General features: G+C 44.6%; 1 protein-coding gene across 1 annotated transcript in view; it reads right to left on the bottom strand.

Annotated features, from left to right (window-relative positions):
• LOC124032265 (low-density lipoprotein receptor-related protein 1-like) overlaps positions 1-21990 on the bottom strand; it is a 265328-nt gene that overhangs the window by 145757 nt on the left and 97581 nt on the right. The window contains exons 3-7 of the mRNA XM_046344528.1: positions 15423-15557; positions 6766-6885; positions 6453-6581; positions 4695-4801; positions 3477-3630 (exon numbers count right to left, since the gene is read on the bottom strand). Of these exons, the coding sequence (XP_046200484.1) occupies positions 3477-3630; positions 4695-4801; positions 6453-6581; positions 6766-6885; positions 15423-15557 (645 nt within the window). The remainder of the gene's footprint in view (positions 1-3476; positions 3631-4694; positions 4802-6452; positions 6582-6765; positions 6886-15422; positions 15558-21990) is intronic.

Genomic DNA, 21990 nt, shown 5'->3' with positions numbered 1-21990 from the left:
ATGACATGTGTAATGTCTTTATTGTTTTAAAACGTCTGTATCTGTAATGTCTACTGTTAATTTTTATTGTTTATTTCACTTTTGTGTATTTTCTACCTCACTTGTTTTGGCAATGTTAACACGTTTCCCATGCCAATGAAGCCCCTTGAATTGAATTGAATTGAATTGAGAGAGAGAGAGAGAGAGAGAGAGAGAGAGAGAGAGAGAGAGAGAGAGAGAGAGAGAGAGAGAGAGAGAGAGAGAGAGAGAGAGAGAGAGAGAGAGAGAGAGAGAGAGAGAGAGAGAGAGAGAGAGAGAGAGAGAGAGAGAGAGAGAGAGAGAGAGAGAGAGAGAGAGAGAGAGAGAGAGAGAGAGAGAGAGATAATTAAAGTGAGAGAGAGAGAGAGAGAGAGAGAGAGAGAGAGAGAGAGAGAGAGAGAGATTAAAGTGAGAGAGAGAGAGAGAGAGAGACAGAGAGTTAGAGAGAGACAGAGAGAGAGAGAGAGAAGAGTGAGAGAGAATTAAAGTTAGAGAGAGCGAGTTAGAGAGAGACAGAGAGAGAGTGAGAGAGAATTAAAGTTAGAGAGAGAGAGAGAGAGAGTGAGAGATAATTAAAGTGAGAGAGAGAGAGAGAGAGAGACAGAGAGATAATTAAAGGATCAGACAGAGAGAGAGAGAGACAGAGAGAGTTAGAGAGGACAGACAGAGAGAGAGAGAGAATTAAAGAGAGTTAGAGAGAGACAGAGAGAGAGTGAGTTAGAGAATTAAAGAGAGAGAGAGAGAGAATTAAAGTTAGAGAGAGCGAGTTAGAGAGAGACAGAGAGAGAGTGAGAGAGAATTAAAGTGAGAGAGAGAGAGTTAGAGAGAGACAGAGAGAGAGTGAGAGAGAATTAAAGTGAGAGAGAGAGAGTTAGAGACAGAGAGAGAGAGAGTGTTAGCAAGAGAGACAGAGAGAGCGAGAGAGAGAGAGAGGAGACTAAACAACAGCCGCATTGTAATTTAGGAGTTCCTGTCATAGTGTTACATTGGCTAGTCTAGAGGGTTGTCCACCACTTGAATGGAGTGACATACTTTGAGAGAAAGAGGGGAGGGGAGAGGAGAGGGAGAGAGGAGAGGGAGAGAGGAGAGGGAGAGAAGGAGAGAGACAGCGAGAGAGACAGAAAAAATATTGGCGCTGAACTGACCCAAACACAGCCCATTAGCCCAGCCCACCCAGTGGGAGAGAAAGAGATTAACCCTCTCCACCAACCCACAGCCTGCTTGATGACCTGACATGCCCCAACCCTGACTAACAACCCTGACTAACAACCCTGACTAACAACCCTGACTAACAACCCTGACTAACAACCCTGACTAACAACCCTGACTAACAACCCTGACTAACAACCCTGACTAACAACCCTGACTAACAACCCTGACTAACAACCCTGACTAACAACCCTGACTAACAACCCTGACTAACAACCCTGCCTCATTCATATACCCTTTTCACACAACTTAGTTGAGCCAAGCCGAACCAAGCTAAGCTAGGCGGTGCAGGTTATGTATCCGCCATAGTTGCTGGAACCGTGCTTAAAATGACAAGGTTAATCAGAGACAGCCCAGCAAAATACAGTTGGAATCGGTATGGTAGTGTAGAAAGGGTAACACTCGCTCTGTCTGAGCACTGACTGACTGCCTGACTCTCTGGCTGACTGGCTGAATAGCTAGCTGACTGACTGGCTGCCAGACTCACTGGCTGAATGGCTGGCTGAGAAGATTGACAGCAGAATGAGGAAAAATAGCTGGGTTTGAATTAAATGCTAATAGTGTTATTTTGGAGGCTGTGGTTCGACATTCTTGGTTTCTTCCAGCTGACTACCCGAGCAAGGGCTAGTCTCTGACAATGAGAGTCTATCTGTGAGAAGGCGGTTGGGTAGGGAGTGTGGAGGGGCAGTTCCACAGAGAGACCTATCGTGTCCCATCCCACCCCCTGTAGATAGCCTGTCCCATTCCACCCCCAAGTAGTTTGCCTGTCCCATCCCACTCCCTTGTAGTTTGCCTGTCCCATCCCAACCCCTATAGTTATGTCCCATCCCACCCCCCTGTAGCTAGCCTGACCCATTCCACCCCCCAGTAGTTTGCCTGTCCCATCCCACTCCCCTTGTAGTTTGCCTGTCCCATCCCAACCACCTAGAGTAGCCTGTCCCATCCCAACCACCTATAGAGTAGCCTGTCCCATCCCACCCACTTGTAGGTAGCCTGTCCCATCCCATCCCCCTGTAGCTAGCCTGACCCATTCCACCCCCCAGTAGTTTGCCTGTCCCATCCCACTCCCCTTGTAGTTTGCCTGTCCCATCCCAACCACCTATAGAGTAGCCTGTCCCATCCCAACCACCTATAGAGTAGCCTGTCCCATCCCACCCACTTGTAGGTAGCCTGTCCCATCCCATCCCCATGTAGCTAGCCTGTCCCATTCCACCCCCCAGTAGTTTGCCTGTCCCATCCCAACCACCTATAGTTAGCCTGTCCCATACAACCTTGTAGTCAGCCTGTCCCATCCCACCCCCCTGTAGTTAGCCTGTCCCATACCACCTTGTAGTCAGCCTGTCCCATCCCACCCCCCTGTAGGTAGCATATCCCATCCCACCCACTTGTAGCCAGCCTGTCCCATCCCAACCACATATAGCTAGCCTGTCCCATCCCAACCACCTATAGTTAGCCTGTCCCATCCTACCCTCCTGTAGGTAGCCTGTCCCATCCCAACTACCTATAGTAGCCTGTCCCATCCTACCCTCCTGTAGTTAGCATGTCCCATCCCACCCCCCTGTAGGTGGCCTATCCCATTCCACCCTGTCATGCCTAAGAGCAGCCCTTAGCTGTGGGATATTGGCCATATCCCACACCCACTATGGCCTTATTGCTTAATGATAGCCTGTCCCAGGGTTCTGTGACTTAAAATTAAATTTTTCGTGAGTCCCATGGTAGGTTTGGCCACTTCCAAAGACAAACTCCAGGTTGGATGACTGAACACTGTTAAACCATGCTGCTACAGGGCTATTCCACAGTGGCACAGAGATAGCCTGTTCCCAGATCTGTTTGTGCTGTCTTCCTATGGTCATTGTCACACCAATGGCACGATAGCACAGACATGTGGGAGACCCGGCTAGGGCAGAGACATCTGGGCCTGTGATGTGTCCCCATTCCCCTGGTCTACAGAGATTCAAAATAAAAGGCCGCCCCGCTCTTATTTTACCAGGCTAGACAATTTAGAACAAATTCTTATTTACAATGAGGGCCTGGCAAGAGGAAAAAGGCCTTCTGTGGGGACGGGGGATTAAAAAACAAACAATGTAAGACAAATGGCCAACACAGACAGAAGACACAGGCAATAGCTCAAATACAACAGTAGACAAACAGTGGATGTGTGTGTGTGTTCTCTACTCACATTGAAGACTGTGCGTGTGTTCTCTACTCACGGTCACAGTGAAAGCTGTGTGTGTGTGTTCTCCACTCACGGTGCAGGCTGAGTGAGATGTTAATTATCCTGATGTCGTTGACAGTCTTCAGCTCAGGGATGGAGGCACACTTCAGGTGGGTGTTGGCGGACGAGTCGCCCACGTCGATCCAACACACCGTCTCCTGGGCGTAGTTGAAGTCCATGGCAGTGGTCTGTTTTTCAACAATAATAATAATAGCTTGTGTTTTATATAGCGCTTTTCAAAGACCCCAAAATGCTTCACAACAGTTTCAATTTACAGTTAAAAAGTACAAATCCCAGAGGATAAGACATAATCAGCATTATAAAACTCTTATTTCCAACGTGGTACAGGTGTAGGGGTTAAGGTAAGGGATAGGGATAGGGATAGGGATGGGGATACGGATAGTGATAGGGATGGGGATAGGGATGGGGATGGGGATAGGGATGGGGATGGGGATGGGGATGGGGATAGGGATAGGGATAGGGATGGGGATGGGGATGGGGATGGGGATGGGGATAGGGTTGGGGATAGGGATGGGGATGGGGATAGGGATAGGGATGGGGATAGGGATAGGGATAGCTCGGCATATGGTGAGTGGATAGTTAGATGACATTTTGTTAAAATCAAATCCAATTGTATTTGTCACATATGGAATTACAGTGAAATGCTGACTTACAAGCCCTTAACCAACAATGCAGAGCATTGAAAAGGAAATGTGCTGAATAAACTAAAGGAAAAATAGTAACGCAATAACATAACAATAACATAACAATAACATAACAATAACATAACAATAACATAACAATAACATAACAATAACATAACAATAACATAACAATAACATAACAATAACATAACAATAACATAACAATAACATAACAATAACGAGGCTAAATACAGGGGGTACCGGTACAGAGTCAATGTTGCGGGGTACAGGTTAGTCAAGGTAATTGAGGTAATATGTACATGTAGGTAGGGATAAAGTGACTATGCATAGATAATAAACAGAGTAGCAGCAGTGTATGTGAAGAGTGTGAAGGAATGTGCATCACTGTGTGTGGCGTCAATATGCGTGTGTGTGTGTCCCTGTGTGTGTGTGTGTGTGTGTGTGTGTGTGTGTGTGTGTGTGTGTGTGTGTGTGTGTGTGTGTGTGTGTGTGTGTGTGTGTGTGTGTGTGTGTGTGTCTGTGTAGTACGTGTGAGTGTGTGGTTAGAGTCCAGTGAGTATAATAAGGAAATCGAAAAGAGCTCTAACCTTCTTGGTGCTGATGGCCGGGAGGCGGGTGGGCATGCCACTCAGAGACGTACAGCGGATGTCATTGAGGTTAGCGATCAGCAGCACCGGCAGCTGTTCCACAGGATCTGAAAGAGGGAGGAGAGGAAGAAGAGAGATAGGAAGGGAGGGGAGAAAGGGAGGGAAGCGAGAGAGAGAGAGAGAGAGAGAGAGAGAGAGAGAGAGAGAGAGAGAGAGAGAGAGAGAGAGAGAGAGAGAGGAAGGGAGGGAGGGGAGAAAGGGAGGGAGGGAGGGAGGCGAGAGAGAGAGAGAGAGAGAGAGAGAGAGAGAGAGAGAGAGAGAGAGAGAGAGAGAGAGAGAGAGAGAGAGAGAGAGAGAGAGAGAGGAAAGGGAGGGGAGAAAGGGAGGGAAGCGAGAGAGAGAGCGAGAGAGAGAGAGAGAGAGAGAGAGAGAGAGAGAGAGAGAGAGAGAGAGAGAGAGAGAGAAGGGAGGGGAGGGGAGAAAGGGAGAGAGGCGAGAGAGAGAGAGAGAGAGGAAGGGAGGGGAGAAAGGGAGGGAGGGAGGCGAGAGAGAGAGAGAGAGAGAGAGAGAGAGAGAGAGAGAGAGAGAGAGAGAGAGAGAGAGAGAGAAAGGAGGGGAGAAAGGGAGGGGGAAGGAGAGAGAGAGAGAGAGAGAGAGAGAGAGAGAGAGAGAGAGAGAGAGAGAGAGAGAGAGAGAGAAAGGGAGGGGGGGGGGGAGAAAGGGAGAGAGGCGAGAGAGAGAGAGAGAGGAAGGGAGGGGAGAAAGGGAGGGAGGGAGGCGAGAGAGAGAGAGAGAGAGAGAGAGAGAGAGAGAGAGAGAGAGAGAGAGAGAGAGAGAGAGAGAGAGAGAGAGAGAGAGAGAGAGAAAGGGAGGGGAGAAAGGGAAGGAAGGGAGGGAAAAATGGAAGAGAAAGAAGGAGAGGTCGAGATGGAAGATGGTGAGAGGAGAGGAGAGGGATTAAAGGAGAGGGATGATTGTGAGAGGAGAGGGATGAAAGGAGAGGGATGATGGTGAGTGGAGAGGGATGATGGTGAGAGGAGAGGGATGAAAGGAGATGGATGATGGTGAGAGAGGGATGAAAAGAGAGGGATGATGTTGAGAGGAGAGGGATGAAAGGAGATGGATGATGGTGAGAGAGGGATGAAAAGAGAGGGATGATGTTGAGAGGAGAGGGATGAAAAGAGAGGGATGATGGTGAGAGGAGAGGGATAAAAGGAGAGGGATGATGGTGAGAGGAGAGGGATAAAGTGAGAAGGATGATGGTGAGAGGAGAGGGATTAAAGGAGTAAAGGAGGGATGATGGTGAGAGGAGAGGGATAAAATGAGAAGGATGATGGTGAGAGGAGAGGGATAGAAGGAGAGGGATGATTGTGAGAGGAGAGGGATGAAAGGAGAGGGATGATGGTGAGAGGAGAGGGATAAAAGGAGAGGGATGATTGTGAGAGGAGAGGGATAAAAGGAGAGGGATGATTGTGAGAGGAGAGGGATGAAAGGAGAGGGGAAGAAAGGTCACATCGCTCTGACATCTCTTCCTTGTAAATTCAATTGTAACAGCATTAGAGAGTGTCACGCCGTACAAATTTCATTCCTCCAATAATAACACAGCATGACAGGACCAAAACAAAACAAATCAACTGAAACACAGTTATTACTTGGTCTAGCTTTAGTCTATGACAAGTGTAGACTACATGTCTATACAGTATGTTGATGTCTGTTTGTTTGTTTGTTTCTCTGTGTGTGTGTATGTGTGTGTCTCACCGTTCTTGGCCTTGCAGGAGCGGTTGTCTGGCTGCAGTAGGTAGCCCTCCACACAGCTGCAGGTGTAGGAGCCCTCGTTGTTGGAGCATGTCTGACTGCATGTCCCGTACACACTGCACTCGTTAAAATCTGAGGATTCAGGCAGGTCAATGTCAGTATAGTCAGTTCATCAGTCAGTCAGTCAGTCCGTAAGTCCATCAGTCAGTCAGTCAGTCAGTCAGTCAGTCAGTCAGTCAGTCACTGGTCAGACATGGGACTGTTGTCATATGTTTACTGTAACTTCATGTACATGTCCAGGACTCAGGAGTCATACCTTTGCATGCCTTTCCATCCTGGCTGACTTCATAGCCAATTTTGCAGTAACACTTGGGCCCTTGGTGTGTTACTGAGCAGTTGCCCTCGCAGCCATGGGTGGCACAGTCTGGTCCAAGCTCTACCACAGAGTGAGATCACAATCACATGAAACACATGGAATGAAACCTGGTTGGCAGAAAACGCCATGGTTCACACTAGAGGTCGACCGATTAATTGGAATGGCCGATTAATTAGGGCCGATTTCAAGTTTTCATAACAATCGGAAATCTGTATTTTTGGGTGCCGATTTGCCTATTTAATTTTTTTTTATACCTTTATTTAACTAGGCAAGTCAGTTAAGAACACATTCTTATTTTCAATGATGGCCTATGAACGGTGGGTTAACTGCCTCGTTCAGAGGCAGAACGACAGATTTTCACCATGTCAGCTCGGGGGATCCAATCTTGCAAACTTACAGTTCACGTGTCCAACGCAATAATGACCTGCCTCTCTCTCGTTGCACTCCACAAGGAGACTGACTGCCTGTTACGCAAATGCAGTAAGCCAAGGTAAGTTGCTAGATAGCATTAAATAAATGTTTAAAAAATTGTCCGATTAATCGGTATCGGCTTTTTTTTGGTCCTCCAATAATCGAACGGTGGCTTCTAAGCCTCTCAATGGCCAATACATAGCATCAGCAATCAAGGGTTTATATCAAATCAAATTAAATGTTATTTGTCACATGCACTGAATACAACAGGTGTAGGTAAATACAGGGGGTACCGGTACAGAGTCAATGTTGCGGGGTACAGGTTAGTCAAGGTAATTGTGGTAATATGTACATGTAGGTAGGGATAAAGTGACTATGCATAGATACAAACAGAGAGTAGCAGCAGTGTAGAAGAGGGGGAGGGCAATGCAAATAGTCTGGGTAGCCATGTGATTAGCTGTTCAGGAGTCTTATGGCTTGGGGGTAGAAGCTGTTTAGAAGCCTCTTGGACCTAGATTTGGCGCTCCGGTACCGCTTGCTGTGCAATAGCAGAGAGAACAGTCTATGACTAGGGTGGCTGGAGTCTTTGACAATTTTTAGGGTCTTTCTCTGACACCATCTGGTATTAAGGTCCTGGATGGCAGGAAGCTTGGCCCCGGTGATGTACTGGGCCGTACGCACTACCCTCTGTAGTTTCCATGCCAGGGAGTCATGCAACCTTTTGAGGATCTGAGGACCCATGCCAAATCTTTTCAGTCTCCTGAGGGGGAATAGGTTTTGTCATGCCTTCATCATGACTGTCTTGGTGTGCTTGGACCATGTTAGTTTGTAGGTGATGTGGAACACAAGGAACTTGAAGCTCTCAACCTGCTCTACTAAAGCCCCGTCGATGAGAATAATCTCCTTTGTCTTGATCACGTTGAGGGAGAGGTTGTTGTCCTTGTACCACATGGTCAGGTCTCTGACCTCCTCCCTATAGGCTGTCTCATCGTTGTCGGTGATCAGGCCTACCACTGTTGTGTCATCGGCAAACTTAATGATGGTGTTGGAGTCGTTCCTGGTTGTGCAGTCATGAGTGAACAGGGAGTAAAGGAGGGGACTGAGCACGCACCCCTGAGGGGCCACCGTGTTGAGGATCAGCGTGGCGGATGTGTGTTGTTACCTACCCTTACCACCTGGGGTCGGCCCGTCAGGAAGTCCAGGATCCAGTTGCAGAGGGAGGTATTTAGTCCCAGAGTGCATAGCTTAGTGATGAGCTTTGAGGGTACTATGGTGTTGAACGCTGAGCTGTAGTCAATTAATAGCATTCTCACATAGCTGTTCCATTTGTGCAGGTGTGAAAGGGCAGTGTAGAGTACAATAGAGATTGCCTCATCTGTGGATCTGTTGGTGTGGTATGCAAATTGGAGTGGGTCTAGTGTTTCTGGGATAATGGTGTTTATGTGAGCCATGACCAACCTTTCAAAGCATTTCATGGCTACATACGTGAGTGCTACGTGCAGATTACCTTAGTGTTCTTGGGCACAGGGATTATGGTGGTCTGCTTGACACATGTTGGTATTACAGAATTATACAGGGAGAGGTTGAAAATGTCAGTGAAGACACTTGCCAGTTGGTAAGCACATGCTCAGAGTACATGTCCTGGTAATCCGTCTGGCCCTGTGGCCTTGTGAATGTCGATCTGTCTTACTAACATCGGCTGCGGAGAGCGTGATCACACAGTCGTCCGGAACAGCTGATGCTCTCATGCATGTTTCAGTGTTACTTGCCTCGAAGCGAGCATAGAAGTTATTTAGCTCGTCTGGTAGGCTCGTGTCACTGGCCAGCTCGCGACTGTGCTTCCCTTTGTAGTCTGTAATAGTTTGCAAGCCTTGCCACATCCGACAGGCGTCGGAGCCAGTGTAGTACGATTCGATCTTAGTCCTGTATTGACGCTTTGCCTGTTTGATGGTTTGTTGGAGGGCATAGCGAGGTTTCTTATAAGCTTCCAGGTTATATACTGTACATCATTGGTGAAACACCTTCTGACTAACGACTACAACAGGTGCAACACATCCTGAACAACGAGGATGATACCAATCCATACAGAATAGTCTGTGCTATCTGGGATCCTTGGGACATCCATACCCCATTGAAGTTGAAATGTAAAATGGTTACGGTAAGGGTAAAGGTTAGGGTTTAGGGTATGGACGTTCCAAGGATACGGGATAGTACTGAACCAAAGAGAACCAACCTCCAAATAGAAAACAAAATCAAGGGGAAAAAAACAAAGCCTGTAACATAAGCAATAGCTTCCTTCCTCCAGTCAACACACTAATAGCCTGTCTGCAGATCAGCTGTGAAAATGCTTATCTTAATCCATGAGCTATCTTCCCATCGATGGCCTCCACTGACACAATGTCCTTTGGCCGGGAGTGAGGGACATCCTACTAGCTCCTCGCTCTGCATATGAAAGTGATTAGGGCCCTTGGCCTGCACTTTTGGAATGACTGTTTATAAACACCGACTCCCACCATATCTAGACCAGGACACAGTGTGGTAACAGACTTTAGCACAGTTGAGGCAAGGATCATGTAGACTAGAGAAAGTTAGAGGCTTCTACCCACTGTAATATCAGACTAATCGCTCATACAGTAGAGGCTAATATATAACAGGGCAACAACACGTGTTGCAGTCTCCCCACGCTGCAGTCTCCCCATGCTGCAGTCTCCCCACGCTGCAGTCTCCCCACGCTGCACTCTTCAGCATGCTGCCTGCTAACAGTTTCCTACCTACTAGATCAAAAGGCAGATATGAGAGAAGTGGCCATACAGCCTGTTGTCTGTCTTTCTTTCTGTCTGAGAGAGGACTGCAGCACACCAACAAAGTGCTGCCAAGAAACACATAACCACACAGACACAACACAAGGAAGTGAGATGAACTCTCCGTCTGAGCATCATCACAAAGCTTGCAGAGCATGGAATCCTACTGGCATGTCCAGTGAAGTCCCATTTCCTAGATAACTAAACATACTGCACCAAAGCAGACTGTGCAACCTCATTTAATAGTACATCATAATGGGAGGGCACTACAGTATAACACAGGGAGTGGAATATTATCAGTCAGAGTGAAGGGATGTCCACAGCACAATCCACAGCCCTGTCCAGCCATGCTGAAAGGAGACCATTACGTGCCGACCGTTGAGGGTGACTAGAGGAGAGCGCAGAGGAGGTTGGACCACTGAAGGGTCCTCATTATGTAAAGCCTGTGGCACTCGGGCCACAATGGCCTTTGTGGGGTCTCGCTGAGAGGGAGAAACCCACTGTGTGTGTGCCCTGTATAAAACCCATTCACTGAGACACACATAGAGACACACAGTGCCAACGCTAGCCAGGGTGCTGCCACTCCAAGCCTACATCAGGCCAACACCTCACCTTTCTCTAGCCCTGGGCCTCTAGTTTCAACAATCACAATCAGCACAGCAATAAGTGGATATTGCCCGAAGAAAACCAATTTCAATTTCAGCCCGTCTCTAATCTAAACCTAGTTTTCTGACTGTGGGTTTCAAAGCACAACACACTCAAGGGAATGAGTCAGAAAGGGAATATGCATAAGGACACATTTTGACTTCAGATGCCATTCTATTCTGTGGTTGCGTCCATAGAATTATAATTACTGCAGAATGGAATCTTATGTTTGTTGTGCCCCACAGTGCCACAGAGAGATGAGAGCAGAATACCATTGAAATATAATTACTTATATTACTTCGATTTGCAGTAAACTGCAGCCAATATACATATTTTGTCACAGGCCATGGAGTGTTACAAAGTCAAAGCACCAAGAGGGGGAAAAAAGTCACCAGTCAACTGTTCTCAACAGTAGTGTTCATTCAGCCATTTAACCAGGGTTAATTACCTGAGAAAACACATGTCACACTGCTGCCTTGAGTGTTCAACAAGCATGTCACACACACACACATAAATACACACACACAAATGCGGTGAGTGATACTGAGTGTTCTTGGAGTCCATCCAAGAGCAGATAAGGAGGCAGAGAGGAGGAAAAGTATAAAAGTTTGTTGTTTTCCTTCACAGACAGACAGACAGGATAGTCCCAGGGCCTCTCTGATCAATATTTAGGTGGGGTGAACTAGGTGGGGTATTTTTATTTTTTTATCTTTATTTAACTAGGCAAGTCAGTTAAGAACAAATTCTTATTTTCAATGACGGCCTAGGAACAGTGGGTTAACTGCCTGTTCAGGGGCAGAATGACAGATTTGTACCTTGTCAGCTCGGGGGTTTGAACTTGCAACCTTCCGGTTACTAGTCCAACATTCTAACCACTAGGCTACCCTAATTGGGGTGAAAGGGATGATAAGGACAAACAGGGACAGGACAAGGTTTAAAAACTCAGTATCCCCTCCATACGACTTCACAACCTTCATGACTTCTCAGTCTTTCCCAACAACAGATTATTCCTAGTTACCTCAATCTACAGTATATACTGAATACTGATTGGCTGACTAGGACTGGCTGACTGGCTGACTAGGACTGACTGACTGGATGACTGGCTGACTGGCTGACTGGCTGACTAGGACTGACTGACTGGATGACTGGCTGACTGGCTGACTAGGACTGGCTGACTGGATGACTGGCTGACTGGCTGACTAGCTGACTAGGACTGACTGACTGGCTGACTGGCTGACTAGGACTGGCTGACTGGCTGACTGGCTGACTAGGACTGACTGACTGGATGACTGGCTGACTGGCTGACTGGCTGACTAGGACTGGCTGACTGGATGACTGGCTGACTGGCTGACTAGGACTGACTGACTGGCTGACTGGCTGACTGGCTGACTAGGACTGGCTGACTGGCTGACTAGGACTGACTGACTGGCTGACTGACTGACTGGCTGACTGGCTGACTAGGACTGACTGACTGGATGACTGGCTGACTGGCTGACTAGGACTGGCTGACTGGCTGACTAGGACTGACTGACTGGCTGACTGGCTGACTAGGACTGGCTGACTAGCTGACTGAATTACTGGCTGACTGGCTGACTGGATGACTGGCTGACTGGCTGACTAGGACTGGCTGACTGGATGACTGGCTGACTGGCTGACTGGCTGACTGGCTGACTAGGACTGGCTGACTGGCTGACTAGGACTGACTGACTGGATGACTGGCTGACTGGCTGACTGGCTGACTGGCTGACTGACTGACTGGCTGACTGGCTGACTAGGACTGACTGACTGGATGACTGGCTGACTAGGATTGACTGACTGGATGACTGGCTGACTAGGACTGACTGACTGGATGACTGGCTGACTGGCTGACTAGGACTGACTGACTGGCTGACTGGCTGACTGGCTGACTAGGATTGACTGACTGGATGACTGGCTGACTGGCTGACTGGATAACTGGCTGACTAGGACTGACTGACTGGCTGACTGGCTGACTAGGACTGACTGACTGGCTGACTGGCTGACTAGGACTGACTGACTGGCTGACTGGCTGGCCAAGTGAACGATAGCGACGACACTATCAGACTAACTAGGATCCAGTCAGTCACTGGGCATTTGTTACTTACCAGTGAGGAAGCTGCCATGTCTACCTCTCCTTTTGTCCATGTCCAGGTCCTGGGTTGAGACATTCCTAGCTATTTTTCAGTGGCAAATGACAATACTACACTGAGTGTACAAATCATTAGGAATATTAGGACGGTAATAAGCACAATAAATATTAGCAGCATAGATAGTGGGAAGGATACACCACACCCGGCACACACAGTCTACATCAGCTTTACCCTCGTAGGAAGATGGCCTATATTGATAGGGCCAAATTGAAATGCTTATTTCAGAAGAAATATAAAAAGCATATGCATAAGCATGGTAGCATTTGAAAGGGATCAGTTAGGAGATTTTGGGGAAATCATCAGACCAAAGTTGAGGACACAACAGTTCACCTGACAGTAGACTGAATCCAAACATTACACTGTTGATTTTATGTGCATTTTACATTTACTGTACTTTGCCACATTTGTTGATAACTAAATCTGAAACCCCCCCGGATACTCTACATTCAGTAACACGATAAGAATACTCCTGGAAAATGTGGGGTATATACACATACAGCATTTCTCTCAGTCAGTTGACAAAAAAAATCCAAAATTTGCCCAATTAACGGGAGGGATGGGGCAACTACTGGTCCCGTGAGCCAGAGGTCTGACGTCATGTATAGCATGCTACTGCACAGTCACTGCTTTCCAATTTAGGCAGTTATCAGTGCCCAAATCTTCCATTTGTAAAGTGCTACATCTGCAGAGATATGACCAGCCCAGTGGCACCAGCCTCAGATGCCCAGTAACACATAAGCAGGACAAAACCTGGCTATCACACACTATAATATAACCATTCCACTCCTCACCTCCCACACCTAGCTCCAACATGTTAACATGTATTGTACTGTGATAAAATACAACCCTGCCTGCCTGCCTCCTACCTTGCCTGCCTCACTCCCCTCGTCAGCAACTTGTGGATAATTACTTGGACAAAGCGGATGACAAAGTGTGCTTTGAGACATAAGCACCAGGCCAGAGAACGCTTGGCCTGCACAACCCACCAGTTAGTTCAAGCAAACATTGGGATTCTTGTGAAATGGTGAGCTTTCCGTAAAACAGGGGGCTCACAGATAAACACTGTGACAGTAGAAAGTGCCGGCAAACACACTGCCACTGCTGTGTCTGTGTGTGTGTCTGTCTGTTTACTCCAGCCATAGTGAAAGCTGGACCAGTGTGCTCACCAGGGACAGGTGGTACGTGTCATGCCTATATGACATCATCGGCGGAACATTGCGCAGGACAGGGAAGGAATCTGACACTTCAGACAACAACGATCACTTTCACTCTTATCCTTTCACACCATTACTTAATATGACCCTCATAAACAAAATGATACACACATAAAACAAGTGAACTTAAAAATAATATTTGAAAAAGAAAGATAGACCATATCTTTCTAAGTATGTATATGACAGAGGACTGTTTGTGCACTTGGCAGTTCTAATGTGTACTGGTCTTTTTCCAGGCCCCGTTCTGTTGTAGAACTTTTGTTTCATAAAGGAGAACTCAAAAGGTTATTTGGCATCAATATTTTTTGTTGTAGGGGAATGCACCCAAACCAACAAACATGTCCCAATTTAACATACACCAAAACATCAAATATGAGCTGGACTAATATCAGTACAGCACACACACTCAATATCAGCTGTATGAATCCTGTATGAACACAACATTGCCTTTTGTCATGAGAGAAACATCCAGTTAGCCTGGTTCTGTTCTATACATGCCCTCTCCCTTTGTCTCCACAGTTCCACCCAAACTGTAATCTCTTCTCTGTCCAATAAACATTGTCTTCCTCCATCAACTGCTCTAATGAGATGGCCTCCGTTTTCACAATGGCTCCTCTTCTCTCTCCTCTCCAAGAAAAAGTCATTCATTTATCAATCAGGCCCTAGAGAATGTGAGGCTCAGAGGCCCCTTCCACGTCTCTGGCAGGCAGAGCAGAGCATTTACCCAGACAGCCATGCCGGCCGGATAGGAGGAGAATCTCATCATCAAATCCAATCCCTAATATTAATTTGAGTCACAGAGAGGAAGACATACTGAGTCTATAGCTTCCCATAGTGGAACAAGACAAAAGAACAGAGCCACACAGAGGGGACATATTGGCTGTGTCTGATATAACTATGTCCGATTTCCTGGCCGAAAGCACTGCACTACATAGAGAATAGGGTGTCATTTCAACAGCTATTGAGTCCATGGTGTCTCATTGTGGAACCAGACAAAAGAGGAGCCGAGTCACTGGCTGGCTGTAGCAGGATTAGCTGGCCCAGTGTTCTGTAGGAACTAAGAAATAGGAAGGACCCAAGAAAACAGTTGCCCGAGCTGTGCCTGTACAGATTCTATAGCTACAAAGGGGACTTGCTGATTCACTGTGTGTGTGTGTGTGTGTGTGTGTGTGTGTGTGTGTGTGTGTGTGTGTGTGTGTGTGTGTGTGTGTGTGTGTGTGTGTGTGTGTGTGTGTGTGTGTGTGTGTGTGTGTGTGTGTGTGTGTGTGTGTGTGTGTGTGTGTGTGTGTGTGTGTGTGTGTGTGTGTGTGTGTGTGTGTGTGTGTGTGTATATATATATATATCTCTGTGTGTGTTACCTCTACAGTGTGGCCCCTCATCCCAGCCATCAGTGCAGTCAGGGCTCCCATCACACAGTCTGCTCATGTGGATACACATGTCTGTCCCCAGACACTCAAACTCATTGGCCGGACACAGGGACACTCTGTGTGGACCTGCAACACAATACACACATTACAGTCAGAGATCAAATGATACCACAGAAACTAGTAACCATTGTAAAAAAAAAATGGTTGCTTTAATATTGCAGATAGAATGTTGTGTCCATCATTGTAATTGTCTGCATCATTTCCAATCCCCCTTATATTTTTTTGTAAATATATTTCCCTTAATTATTTTTCCCTAAACCGACCATCCCTCCCCTAATTGGAGTAAACTGATGGACAACAACACAACAGTTATATTTTGTTTGTCTATAGTCCCATCTTTTCCTTCTGTAGCTCAGTTGGTAGAGCATGGCGCTTGTAACGCCAGGGTAGTGGGTTCGATTCCCGGGACCACCCATACGTAGAATGTATGCACACATGACTGTAAGTCGCTTTGGATAAAAGCGTCCGCTAAATGGCATATATTATTATATTATTATATATATTATTTCAGCTCCACTTAACCCCGCCCATCTATCTCTGAACACCATCCAGTTTTGATTTCTACTTGCCATACATTTTTCAACTGTGCGGGGATGTTTCACAAAAGTTCTGATACTTTCTATTCTCTTACATTGTACATATTGTAAATTAAAGATAAACATTTTTGCTAAGAGTGTTATTATGTTATTGATTGATTAGGACTTTTTAAATCACACAGCAGTGCTATTTACAGACTTAGCCCCAGGTAAATGTTGCAATTCTTCAGCCATTCCTGAACCTGCGACCAAAAACAAGCTACATGTGGACAGTACCAAAACAAATGATCTAATGATTCTGTCTCTTCGCAACAAAATCTGCAGAGCTGGGATAGTTGTATCTGTCACGACTTCTACCGAAGTCGTTGCCTCTCCTTGTTCGGGCGATGCTCGGCGTTCGACGTCACCGGTCTTCTAGCCATCATTGATTCATTTTTCATTTTCCATTGGTTTTGTCTTCCCACACACCTGTTTTCAATCCTATTCATTACCTGTTGTGTATTTAACCCTCTGTTTCCCCTCATGTCTTTGTCAGAGATGGTTTATTGTCAGTGTAGTGTGTTTGTTGTATAGGTGCGCGACGGGTTTTCGTACCCATATTTGTTTATGTTCTTTTCCTGTTTAGTGTTATGGAGCATGTTACTAGGACATTATTAAAAGACTCCATTTTACACTCCGTTTGACTCTCCTGCACCTGACTTCCCTGCCACCTATACACATATGCCTGACAGTATCCCCCATATATATATATATATCATTCTACTGGTTGCAAGAATTTTGTATAGTAATTTAAATAGAAAAACTAATTTTGAATCCAGCGTTGTTTAGTGTATCAGTTCATAAATCATGTGCCATGGAATCGGTACGTCAAAAATCTCTTCCCAACTATCTTGCAATCTATATGGCACGGCTGTACATTTTTGGTCCTTAAATGACACCGGTATACCTTTTATTTATGCAAATTTTATTTAGCCAATTATGGTCTTTAATGCAGAGCCGACAGACAAGTTCATTACTTTCTCCTCCTTCCACTTCCATTTTTTTGTGGTAATTCTGCAATTAGTTGGTTATAATTTTGGGTAGAGCAGACATTTCCCTCTGTGTTAGCTGCATGTGTGACATATCTCCACCATTCCTATTTACGATATAATTTACAAAGATTATACCGTTTTAAATTATTTTCATTTTTTTTTGTCATTAGTATATTTGAGTTTAACCATGATATTTTTTGTAATATTTGTAGTGTCTTTTCTGATGGATTAAACTGAAATTGCAACCAACTTTCTATGGCTTGTTTGACAAATAGCGATATTTGGGAGATCATTTAATTTTCAAATAGATTGAAAGGTTGTAAACGGGAATAAAGGGAAAAAGGCCATTCTTGAACTTGGGTTGAGACATTCTTACTAATCTGCTAGAAAACCAGTTCGGATTTAAGTATAATTTTTGTATGACTGAAGCCTTTAGTGAGAGGTATAATTCTTTAATATTTAATCATTTCTGCCCTCCAAATTCATATTCATTATATAAATAGGTCAGTTTAATTGTTGCTTGGTTTGCCATTCCAAATAAAATGTCATATTTTTTGCAAGGCCATGAGCAAATAGGTAAACTAGGATATGAGTAAAGAGTTAATCAGGGTGATTTTTTCCCCAAATAGACAGTTATTTTCCTTTCCATAGCAAGATCTTATCTATTTTTGCTAACTTTCTATGAAAACATTTCTTTCTTTCGGGATATGAATATGGAGTATGTCCACTTCACCTTCAGATAATTGTATTGGTTAAACTACACGATAATGTAACAGTAAAAAAAATGTGTGATCCAATATATTACACTTATCAAAATTTGATTGTAATCCAGAGAAAACATCATCATCAGTGTACAATGACACCTTTGTTTTTAAGCCCTGGATTTCTAGGTTGTTACTGTTGGATCTGTGGCCATAATAAATGGTCATAATAAATAGATATGGCGATAGTGGACACCTTTGTTTTTAAGCCCTGGATTTCTAGGTTGTTACTGTTGGATCTGTGGCCATAATAAATGGTCATAATAAATAGATATGGCGATAGTGGACACCTTTGTTTTTAAGCCCTGGATTTCTAGGTTGTTACTGTTGGATCTGTGGCCATAATAAATGGTCATAATAAATAGATATGGCGATAGTGGACACCTTTGTTTTTAAGCCCTGGATTTCTAGGTTGTTACTGTTGGATCTGTGGCCATAATAAATGGTCATAATAAATAGATATGGCGATAGTGGACACCTTTGTTTTTAAGCCCTGGATTTCTAGGTTGTTACTGTTGGATCTGTGGCCATAATAAATGGTCATAATAAATAGATATGGCGATAGTGGACACCTTTGCTTTACTCCTCTTGACAGTTTAATACTTTCTGAGAAGTAGCCATTATTTACTCTTTTACACTTGGGGTTACTATACATAACTTTAACCCACTGTAAAAGAGATTCTCCATGATTTAAATATTATAGGCACTTGTATATACATTCCAGTCGAACTTTATCAAAATACTTTTCAAAGTCAGCTATGAATACCAGGCCTGGGTTCCCCAATTTTCTGTTGAGTGCTATTGTTTCCAGTTCTTGTCTTATATTATCTCCAATGTATCGTCCATGTAAAAAACATGTCTGAATAGGAAGGATAATATCTGACAATACCTTTTTAATTCTATGCGCTCTGCATTTTGCTAGAATTTTTGCATCACAAGACTGAAGTGTAAGGGGCTTCCATTTTTTATGGACTGGATCTTTATATTTACCATTTGGGTCATGTTTCAGTAATAATGACACCAGAACTTCTAGTTGAGTATCTGCTAATCTACCATTTACCTAGGGGTGGTTAAAACATGCTAATAATGGTCCTCTGAGTATATCAATAAAGGTTTGGTATACTTCCACTAGTATGTCATCCTGCCCTGAAGTTTCCCCATATTAAAGGCTTTAATTGCATCAAGCAGTTCCTCCTCTGTAATTTGGCCTTCACATGAGTCTTTCTGTACAGCTGTTCATTTTACAGGATTTAAAAAATCCTTACAATTAACTTGGATAAGTGGAGATGGAGGAGACTGAAATGAAAACAAATGCTTAAAGTACTTTGCTTCCTCTTTCAAAATATATTTTGGTGAATCATGGGTGACTGTCATTTGTAATAAGTTTTAGTAAATACATTTTTGTAGCATTTCTAAAAATATTTGGTGCATTTTCCCCATATTCCATTCAGTTCGCTTTATTTTTTATAATACATTACACTGGATCTTTCTTGAATAAGATCCACCATTTCTTTTTGATTTTCCTCTAACATATTCCGTGACTCTAACGTACTGTTTTTATTGCCACCTATTTCTACTGCTAGTCCCTCTATTTCCATTCTTTATATGACTCCTTTTGACTTAAATTGCTTTTGTTTTAAAGATGAGTATTGAATTACATGGCCTCTAGGGGCACATTTAAAAGTGTCCCATATAATAAGGGGATCTGCAGTACCTTTATTACGTCAGAAAAAGTCAGTTATAAATGATTCTGTCCTGCTTAAAAACAAGTTGTCATCCAATAGGCTTTGATTACATTTCCAAGAGCAATGTATATGCCAATTATTTGATGGTAAGACCTAATTCTGATCCCTATCAACACTTTTTAAACTTTTGGTGCCCGCGAGAACTACATAAAAAAGTAGTCAAGACGACTAGCTTGAATGAGTCTCAGCCATGTACAGTGGGGAGAACAAGTATTTGATACACTGCCGATTTTGCGGGTTTTCCTACTTACAAAGCATGTAGAGGTCCGTAATTTTTTATCATAGGTACACTTCAACTGTGAGACGGAATCTAAAACAAAAATCCAGAAAATCACATTGTATGATTTTTAAGTAATTCATTTGCATTTTATTGCATGACATAAGTATTTGATCACCTACCAACCAGTAAGAATTCCGGCTCTCACAGACCTGTTAGTTTTTCTTTAAGAATCCCTCCTGTTCTCCACTCCTTACCTGTATTAACTGCACCGGTTTGAACTCGTTACCTGTATAAAAAACACCTGTCCACACACTCAATCAAACAGACTCCAACCTCTCCACAATGACCAAGACCAGATAGCTGTGTAAGCACATCAGGGATAAAATGGTAGACCTGCACAAGGCTGGGATGGGCTACAGGACAATAGGCAAACAGCTTGGTGAGAAGGCAACAAATGTTGGTGCAATTATTAGAAAATGGAAGAAGTTCAAGATGACGGTCAATCACCCTCGGTCTGGGGCTCCATGCAAGATCTCACCTCGTGGGGCATCAATGATCATGAGGAAGGTGAGGATCAGCCCAGAACTTCACGGCAGGACCTGGTCAATGACCTGAAGAGAGCTGACACCACAGTCTCAAAGAAATCCATTAGTAACACATTACACCGTCATGGATTAAAATCCTTCAGCGTACGTAAGGTCCCCCTGCTCAAGCCAGCGCATGTCCAGGCCCGTCTGAAGTTTGCCAATGACCATCTGGATGATCCAGAGGAGGAATGGGAGAAGGTCATGTGGTCTGATGAGACAAAAATAGAGCTTTTTGGTCTAAACTCCACTCGCCGTGTTTGGAGGAAGAAGAAGGATGAGTACAACCCCAAGAATACCATCCCAACCGTGAAGCATGGAGCTGGAAACATCATTCTTTGGGGATGCTTTTCTGCAAAGGGGACAGGACGACTGCACCGTATTGAGGGGAGGATGGATGGGGCCATGTATCGCGAGATCTTGGCCAACAACCTCCTTCCCTCAGTAAGAGCATTGAAGATGGGTCGTGGCTGGGTCTTCCAGCATGACAACAACGTGAAACACACAGCCAGGGCAACTAAGGAGTGGCTCCGTAAGAAGCATCTCAAGGTCCTGGAGTGGCCTAGCCAGTCTCCAGACCTGAACCCAATAGAACATCTTTGGAGGGAGCTGAAAGTCAGTATTGCCCAGCAACAGCCCGAAACCTGAAGGATCTGGAGAAGGTCTGTATGGAGGAGTGGGCCAAAATCCCTGCTGCAGTGTGTGCAAACCTGGTCAAGAACTACAGGAAACATATGATCACTGTAATTGCAAACAAAGGTTTCTGTACCAAATATTAAGTTCTGGTTTTCTGATGTATCAACTACTTATGTCATGCAATAAAATGCAAATCAATTACTTAAAAATAATACAATGTGATTTTCTGGATTTTTGTTTTAGATTCCGTCTCTCACAGTTGAAATGTACCTATGATACACATTACGGACCTCTACATGCTCTGTAAGTAGGAAAACCTGCAAAATCGGAAGCGTATCAAATACTTGTTCTCCCCACTGTATATATAAATCTTGCATATCTTCATTTCCACAATAAACAAATAATATCCATAATAATGTTGGCAGTTCATATGAAGGATTGTTACCTCTAACCAGGATTGTTACCTATAAACAGGATTGTTACCTCTAACCAGGATTGTTACCTCTAACCAGGATTGTTACCTATAAACAGGATTGTTACCTATAAACAGGATTGTTGCCTCTAACCAGGATTGTTACCTATAAACAGGATTGTTGCCTCTAACCAGGATTGTTACCTATAAACAGGATTGTTGCCTCTAACCAGGATTGGCATTACAAAAATTACATTTTTGGCAAACAAATATTGTGATTCATCCTGTATTGTCCCTAACATCATCACCCAACAGCAACAGATGTGGAATACACACGCTCAGATTTTCAACAGTTGTTCCATCCTCAGGCCCAACTCAAGAGAAGACTTGATGTGTGAATGCATATACAGTTGTAGCTGTTTGAGAAGGCATGCAAATTTGAGCAAGAATGGGGAGATTTGACTAACCAATGTCAAGTCCTTGCTGATGGCGCTCAGATACACCCCCCTAAGAATAGGCCCCCTTTCTGAATGTCTGAGTGTGACCCCCTCCCCATGGGTTATTGCAGCTAGTG

The sequence above is a fragment of the Oncorhynchus gorbuscha genome, linkage group LG03, assembly GCF_021184085.1.
Source record: "Oncorhynchus gorbuscha isolate QuinsamMale2020 ecotype Even-year linkage group LG03, OgorEven_v1.0, whole genome shotgun sequence".
NCBI classification, from domain to species: domain Eukaryota; kingdom Metazoa; phylum Chordata; class Actinopteri; order Salmoniformes; family Salmonidae; genus Oncorhynchus; species Oncorhynchus gorbuscha.
This window is presented reverse-complemented; position numbering and strand designations above follow the sequence as displayed.